Source organism: Dipodomys ordii, unplaced genomic scaffold, assembly GCF_000151885.1.
Source record: "Dipodomys ordii isolate 6190 unplaced genomic scaffold, Dord_2.0 Scaffold40, whole genome shotgun sequence".
In the NCBI taxonomy this organism is placed as follows: Eukaryota; Metazoa; Chordata; class Mammalia; order Rodentia; family Heteromyidae; genus Dipodomys; species Dipodomys ordii.
Genome location: NW_012267256.1, coordinates 2618436 through 2627050, shown reverse-complemented (window position 1 = coordinate 2627050; position 8615 = coordinate 2618436). Strand labels below are relative to the sequence as shown.

At 46.8% G+C, this 8615-nt stretch overlaps 1 protein-coding gene across 1 annotated transcript in view; it reads left to right on the top strand.

Moving 5' to 3' along the window:
* Positions 1-8378, top strand: part of Tle4 (transducin-like enhancer of split 4) — a 155074-nt gene extending 146696 nt beyond the window's left edge. Inside the window, exons 14-19 of the mRNA XM_013018387.1 lie at positions 796-1045; positions 2385-2632; positions 3720-3867; positions 4201-4351; positions 4699-4775; positions 6641-8378. Of these exons, the coding sequence (XP_012873841.1) occupies positions 796-1045; positions 2385-2632; positions 3720-3867; positions 4201-4351; positions 4699-4775; positions 6641-6748 (982 nt within the window). The 3' untranslated portion in view covers positions 6749-8378. The remainder of the gene's footprint in view (positions 1-795; positions 1046-2384; positions 2633-3719; positions 3868-4200; positions 4352-4698; positions 4776-6640) is intronic.
* The last annotated feature ends 237 nt before the right edge of the window (positions 8379-8615 follow it).

Below are 8615 nucleotides of genomic sequence, written 5' to 3'. Positions count from 1 at the left end.
TGCACACGTGTGTGAACTGGAGATGGTAGAGCTGCCGTGGGTGCACACGTGTGTAAACTAGAGATGGTAGAGCTGCCGTGGGTGCACACGTGTGTGAACTGGAGATGGTAGAGCCGCCGTGGGTGCACACGTGTGTGAACTGAGATAGATGGAGCTGCCGTGGGTGCACACGTGTGTGAACTGGAGATGGTAGAGCCGCCGTGGGTGCACACGTGTGTAAACTGGAGATAGATGGAGCCGCCGTGGGTGCACACATGGGCCTTTGAGGCTGGCGTGGATACGCCCAGCATCTCACTCCATTTGGGTTTGTTCTCCTCAAGTCTATGCAAGATATTAAAGCTAGTCTTTAATGGTTGTGTTTTCTTGTACATTTCTCATTTCAAAAACCCTGTACTTCTTAAGAGCTTCATAATTTTAGCTTACTGATGTGCATTAGTAAGTACTTGATTGGAATAAATCAATACATATAGGCAAAACCTGGTCATAGGCCTCAGAATCACACAAATCTATAGCACGCCCTTTAACGAGGAGCTACTCCACTTGCCACTGGTTGCCTTCTTTTAGTTCGCTGTGAGGTATGGGTACCTTACTTCCCTTTTAGCAGTTAGAACTGGGGAAGGTTCTGGAAGGGAACTGCGCATGCCACAGTCGACCTGAGATCTGACGGTGGATCCAGCAGTGGTGTCTCCTGCTCTACTCGGTGAATTTGGGTACTGAGAGGGCTTCCGTTCTCATGCATACGTTAAACAGTAACATCTTTCTGTTGTCCTCCTCTCTCTCTCCTCCCTGTCTTAGAGCATACTCCTTCCACGTCAGTGCAGAAGGCCAGATGCAGCCTGTCCCCTTCCCCCCCGACGCCCTCATCGGACCCGGAATCCCACGGCACGCCCGGCAGATCAACACGCTCAACCACGGGGAGGTGGTGTGCGCCGTGACCATCAGTAACCCCACGAGGCACGTGTACACGGGCGGCAAGGGCTGCGTCAAGGTCTGGGACATCAGCCACCCTGGCAACAAGAGCCCCGTGTCCCAGCTGGACTGTCTGGTGAGCGAGCGCGCGTGACTGCCTCAGGGAACAGGAAAGAATGGTGTGTGCCCTGCCACGTGTGCGCTGGGCTACAGGAGTCATCCCAAGGGGGAAGCTGGGCTTCCTCTCAGGGCGGGTCTTCTGTTGGTTCCTTGAAGCCAGAACAGCCCAGTTCTTTCTGTGTGGCACATGCACCTGTGATGGTGCACAACTCTGTCTCCAGAAGCAAAAGGCAAAAACACTTGTGTGTCTCTGAAAGGTTTTGAAAACTAAGAGTTTGCACATGGTTTCTATGCAAGTGAATCTACAAGTCTCATGCAGAGAGTACTAAATATTCGCTGTAACAGATACTAGAAACCCCCTTAAGCTGATCTACTGGCATTTGTCCTTGAGTTTCCTAGGAATTTTAGCCCAGTTTTCGTCGTTTGTATGCACCACGAGAGTGGCTGCCGCTGCTGCCTTTAACAATTAAATGTAGATGAGGTATCCCCCCCACCCTCATTTTTTCTTGGTACCTGTCCTTGGGTTTGATGAACTCAAGTTCTAGAAGCTGTTCCCTAAGCTTTTTTTGCTAAAGGCTAGCTCTACCACTTGATCCACAGCTCCACTTCCAGTTTTTTGTTGGTGTTTGGTTTGGTTTGGTTTATTTACTTATTTATGTGTGTGTGGTTGATTGGAGCTAAGAGGCTCATAGACTTTCCTGCCTACGCTGGTTTTGAATCATGATCCTCACATCTCAGCTTCCTGAATCGCTGGGAATAACAGGCATGAGCCATGGGCACCCAGCTCAAGATGACCTCATGAGCAGAGCAGAGGCTGTGTTCTGCTTTCCCTGTCACTGTATAGTACAGCTTGAGTCTTCCTTCTAGCTAACACCGCTTCTCTGAACTCCATGATGCCTTGGAATCCTGTATTAGAACTGGGCACAGAAAAAGGAGCAGATTGCCAGATGTCTTGAACCCTGACCACCTCTTTGACTATAGTAATAGGACCCTTGTGCTGCAGCAGAATGAACCAGAGACCCGTGATGTGAGCCCCTGCCTTAGTCCGCTTGTAGATCCATTTGTGCAGATGACACAAGCATTTGGTTGATTGGGTGGTGTTGCGAGTGAGTCTAGATTATTCCATTCTGATACTAATTAAGATTAAATATCTCAGTGCCAAATTTTGAACATCGAGCTTAAGTACTTCCTTAATTTCATGTAATTTTCAAGCATTAATCTACTTTGTCATTGTCATAAGTATAAATGGCTCATTAAACTGGGAGGGAACACAATACTTTTATGGATTTCTGCTCTCATGTTAATGCTGTTTTTCTTTCCCCATGAGTAATCCCTTGATGGTTTTGTCTCTACAGAACAGGGATAACTACATCCGTTCCTGCAGATTGCTCCCGGATGGCCGGACGCTCATTGTGGGCGGGGAAGCCAGCACCCTGTCCATCTGGGACTTGGCGGCTCCAACCCCACGCATCAAGGCGGAGCTGACGTCTTCGGCCCCCGCCTGCTACGCCCTGGCCATCAGCCCCGACTCCAAGGTCTGCTTCTCCTGCTGCAGCGACGGCAACATCGCCGTGTGGGACCTGCACAACCAGACGCTGGTGAGGTAGGTCAGCAGAGCCGGGCTCCAGACCGTGAGGAGATGCTGATCTTCCCATGTCGGGTGACCGTGCACTCACTGTATGGGAACGTGTGTTTCTAACTTGACGGAATACAATTTATCTTACTAAAAGCTGTTAAGAACAGATCCATTGTAGGATGCTGCCAATGAATTACTAATGTAAAAATCTGTTTTCCACACTATTTATACTTCATAGAATGAAGAGGCTTGTTTTCCTTTTATTCCTAGCACACACGAAACATCATCAATTCACATTATTAAAAAGGAGGCCAGTTTGGCATGACCGTAGGAGATCATTAGACATCTAGAAGTTACATGTGTGCTTGCTGTCCATAGAGACTCATTGAGAGCCTCATCCTGCACGGTTCTATCTAGGTAGCTTGTGTATCTGAGAAGTCACTCTTACCAAATCTGTGTTTATGTAGCATTTACCAACGGTCCAGGAACTACTTGGGGCTGCTCCGTCAGCAGTGGTTCACACTGTCTCAAGTCTAATATGTAAGAACATTGAGGCATAACCGTGATGCTTCTTTAGAAATGATATTGAATAGGTTCAGCGTTGGGAGGTAAAACCATCCAAACAGTCCCTGCTACCCACACTTAAGAGATTGGCAAGAGGTCAGCAAGAAAGAAGTATGGTCAGCTGAAAGATAAGTTGGTTTGTAATCAACCCTGCCAGGCAAGATGAGCATGTCTAAAGAGAAGAGGTCTTTGTGCTCCACATCTTATTTTTGAAGAGCCAAGCTCTGTCCTGGGTTCCAGACACGACATTTTTATTGTAACATTCCTTGGAGGAGCCACTTGACCGCCTTCCCTTGGTGCCCTAGGTACATCTCACCAGACATGGCTTCCGGATCCGCAGATCACACGGAGTGTCCGTCCACGTGCCTTTCTTGAGAGGCTGCCCTATCCCATCACCCTGCAGCCCCGCCCACAGAATACATACATTTGGTCATTATTTTAAATAAGTAGAGAACATAAACCAACGTGAAATCTGTAACACCAGCTGCCAAGGACATACAGATTGACCTCCACTAAAAACTAGCTCTTGAAGGTTCTCCCTGTGTTTCAGGCAATTTCAGGGCCACACAGATGGCGCCAGCTGCATTGACATTTCCAACGATGGCACCAAGCTCTGGACGGGGGGTTTGGACAACACGGTCCGGTCCTGGGACCTGCGCGAGGGCCGGCAGCTGCAGCAGCACGACTTCACCTCCCAGGTATGGCTGGCTGTGTGCCTTCCGTGTGAGCAGTTTCGGGCTCGGCGTGGTTGTAATACTGGGCTTTGAATCCAGGGGACTTTTGTTGGGCAGGCTTGCCTCCAGCCACAGTCCTCTGGCTTGCAGACTCCTGGTTAGCTACCATTAAGAGTCGGTGTTGAGTGGAGATGTAGTGAGAAAGGGGGATACTGACTGGATCCCTTTGGGGGTCACCCATTTGTCTTGGGTTTCCCGTACAGTTCAGATTCTGAGTAGAACCCCCAAGGAGACTGGACCTCCTGGTGAAAAAGAAAATCCGTCCACTGTAGCCACCACCACCTGTTTGAATCCTAGATCTTTTCCCTGGGCTACTGCCCGACTGGAGAGTGGCTTGCGGTGGGGATGGAGAACAGCAATGTGGAGGTGCTGCACGTCACCAAGCCCGACAAATACCAGCTGCATCTTCACGAGAGCTGCGTGCTGTCGCTCAAGTTCGCCCACTGTGGTGAGCAAGCCCCTTTTGTTCATCTTCTGTCAACCCACAGTCCTTCCTTCTGTCCCCTCCTGATGATTCCTGCCGAGCTGGGTTCTTTAGCTCATTAACACATTCCTCTTCGGAACCGGAGTGCCTCCTAAATCCTGCTTGCCTTCCGCAAGCTCTGGCGTCAGTCTGCTCTACCCTGATCCCAAATACAAGCAATTCATTAACCCAGAAGGATGGGCTTCTGACGCAACAGATACTCTTGTTTTGTTGGTGGATTGAGTGATCTGGCGTTGTATAAAGTCATTCCATGCGTCTCACGAAGTAACACAGCATTATTACTGTATCTCTTCATAAAACTCTCTTCCTAGGCAAGTGGTTTGTGAGCACGGGAAAGGACAACCTTCTGAACGCGTGGAGGACACCTTACGGGGCCAGTATATTCCAGGTAACACCTGCTTGCTTCGTGTGCCCTTGCTGTGTGCCAGCCATGGTGTCTCTGTGCCCGGCTCGGATGAGCAGTGCCCTGGGGTGTGCTGGAAGGGGGCTGGGCCAGTGCCCATCCCCAGGGGAGGTGCAGCAGCACAGCCTCCTGTCCCAGGTCCCCGGCTCTGCCTGCTCAGCGGAGGCTGGGGGTCCTGCGGGAAGCCGTATGTTAAGATGATCGTCAAGCACTTTGCGTAAATACTCAGTACTAGTAACTGTTCTTGGGTAGTTTTGTCTTTTTGCCAAAGAAGACTTACAGAGCAGTTGTCGCTTACTGATTGATGGAGAGACTTTTCCTTCCTATTGACCCAATGAAATTTTTATCTACTTTTTGTGAAAGTTATTTATCAAAGAGTATGGTAATCACCACGTGCGTGCACGTGCACACACACACACAAAATCTCATCTCCACTATGACTTCTGTGAGCATTTTATAGGCAAGCGAAATCTTTTTTCAATCTCCTTTATTTCCAATGCTATTATCTGGTGAGCTATCTTTAGGGATAACGTAGCACACTTGCTACTTTCCTTAACCAAGTGTCATTATGTCCTCATAGAATAGGCGGAGTAAAATCCAAATATATTTTTGTAGACTGGGAAAATACCTGAAGAATCGTCACTAGGACAAAAATAGCTGGTTGGTCCTATCATGACACTTACAGTTTCATACAGCGTTTTTCCTGCTGTGAACCACAGCCTGTCAGAGAGCGTTCCAGTGAGCTGATGAAATCCAGTCATGGAGTTAGAGTTCAAGGCCTCAAGCTCCCTTGGCTTGAGTGCTTATCTTCCAGCCTGGCATCTTACTGGTTAATTTGGCGTCTCATGGACTTTTCTGCCTGGACTGGCTTAGAACATTGATTCTCCACACCCCAACCCGGCTCCTAAGCAGCTATGACTGTAGACGTGCCCTCCAGGCACTCAGACCGACCATCATTGTTTAAACAAGTGAAAGTGAAAATATGTGAGTGTGTCTTTATAGTGAGCACATCTCATCATAGATTGGATTACAAATTCAAATTATTCTGAGTTTCAGTTTTTAAAGGAAGTTTGGGAATGGATTAGCCAGTGCATGTCATACATTGATTTTTAAATTTTTGCAATTATTTTTCAGAGTCCTGGTGTAAGTCCCGCAGGGTTTTTGTTATTGTTGTGAAGTTTTGTTTTTGTTTTTGTTTTTATTTAATGGGTACAGTTCAGATAAAACTCGAACCTTTTGTAGTTGAGTACTGTGCAAATCACTCAGGAATGGTACATTTCTTTCCGACTCCTTCACTCCCCTGCCTGCACGTTTGTGTGACGCTTATACCCTTGGAGTATTTTCACATTCTGTATCCCAGAACAACCACAACAGAACACCTCTGTTGTGCTTTGAAAGCTGCTTCCCCCATTCCTCTCCTTGGTCGCTTGTGACGCCCTGCGGGGTGGAGGAAGGCCAGCGACCATTCCTGGCCGCCCAGGCTCAGACAGGGCAGTGATGAGTGATGTGTGCACTTAGCGCAGCACTCCTAGACCAAGCCTTCCCACGCTGAGGTTCCCGCAGCCCCGACACCCTACTCTGCCCTAGAGAATAGACAGGCCTCGAAGCCCAGCCTAGACTCAGCGGCCCCCGGGTGCCCCTGCCACCGGCTGGCATACCCAGGGCCAGCGCGCTGCGGCTGAGCTGCTGGAGGACCTTCCGCCGTGGTCCCTCGGTGCGGCGCTGCCGGGGTGAGAAGGGCCCCGCCGTCCCTGCTGCCCGGCTCCTCCCCCAGCTCCTCCAGCCCTGCCTCTCAGCACTGGCCGCCTTGCTTTCTCTGTCTCACCTGTGTTTGTCATGTCTCCTTCCAGTCCAAAGAATCCTCGTCGGTGCTTAGCTGCGACATCTCTGTGGATGACAAATACATCGTCACCGGCTCCGGGGACAAGAAGGCCACGGTCTATGAAGTTATTTATTAAGGACAAATCTTCATGCAAACTGGACTCCTTGTAGCACTTTGCTCTGTCATCCTTTTTTTGTTGAAACCACCCCACCCCCACCCCTGCATCTAAAACCAAGGATTTCCAAATATTCATTGCAGTTGTGGAGATTAATCCTTCTCTCTAACCCGTTCCCTCCTTGCTATTGAATTGTGAATACTCATTAAGAACCTGTGATACCAAATCTTCAGCTATCTACTTGGAAGAACATGGAATAAGCATACTTAACAGTGAATGGAATCTTTAATTATGTATTATATCTGTAATATATTTATTTTGTTTAAAGAAGGCTTTCTAACAATGACTGACTAAATAAAGCTGTCTGCTCCTGCATTGATGATGAAGGTGCATTGTATTTGATACCCCTCCCCCCCTTTTTTTGCTAAAGGAGGGGAAAGGAAGGCTTAAAATAGCTGATTTAAAATAGTCGCTAAATGTAGACTATTGACTGTATAGAGAAGTGAAATGTATAATTACACATGGAAGCAATATGTTGCTGTGTTGTTATTAGGATTTTGTTTCGGTTTCTGTTTTGGGTTTCCACTTCTTCTGAAGTCGTTCCAAAATTTGGCTGAACAATTTCAACTTGACCAGCCAAGACATACTCATTCGAGTCTGTTTTGGACAACTTTAACAAATAGATCTCTAGCTTTAGATTATACTCGATAAAAGGAATTGGATGCTTCTTTTTTCCTCTTTTTATTTTTTGACCTGTTGACAAGTGTCTGTAATATGTTTTTAATTCCCTTTTTTTTATTGTATTATAGACAGACGAACAAATTAAATTGGGCCTCAAAGAGAGAACTTAATCCCTTCTGGTTATTTTTGCCACGTTATTTTGCAGAGGGAGTTGTGTATCTTGGGGCAGTTTTGTTCTGAGGAATTATGGGCTATTTTGTGGCATGCTCTTGGGGAGCTGCACCAATAGGGAAAGGACTCCCGCCGCTGAGCAAGTCAAGCCTTGCACAAAACAAGGACTGCAGGGGAGGGCCTGCGGAGGCCTCCCTCTGAAAGACACAAAAGAGCGGAGCGTGACTCTGCCAGGATGAGGACTGGCTTTCGTACCTCCGGTTCTTTCCATGTTGTAGTTGGATGTCCCTGAAATGGACGCAGGCTGTGCCATTGTGCCAGAGACATTGTGTTTTCTTTTATGTTGTTGTTGTTGCTGTTAAACTATAATATGTGACTCCTTTTTTTTTATTATTATGTTTTGTTTGAATGCTTTAAAAAAATCTTTTTAAGTCTGTGGATCTGCTGATGTACAGTGCCTTTGCTGCTATGGATGAACATCAAAAGAACCGTGTAGATAAACTTTATTGTGTAAGTAGAAAATGACTTAATTTCATACTAGACATGGGTGGCTGCTGCAAGCTGAAGTGGGCGTGTCCATTGGCGTTCCTAATGTGGTAGCAGAAAACAAAATGGTGTCTTAAGTGCTTAGTGTTTGATGTCATTAACAGTTTCGTAAAACTCTACAGTGTAGAAAGATTTTGATACTAAACTGTGCATTGTACATAGTTCTAATGCATTGTATTGACCACCAGTGCTTCTATAACAGTAGATTGTTTGTGCATTCAGACTTTTAAGCATTAAACACAAATAACTTCTAGTATGCTTATTTTTCTAATTCTTTGTTTTTATTGGCTTTAGTTTATTACCTTTGGCCTTGCCGCTCTTCTATATTAAAAATTACTAGTTATATTTATGGTAGGTAGGTGTTAAGCAGCTTGGGTTTTATAGTGTGAATTTTGCTTGTCTCTATTTTCACATGAGGTTAAGCTAGAAAGGATAAGATTTTTAAAAATCATCAGGTTGTTCTCCGATATTTATGAAGCATCTCTTTATT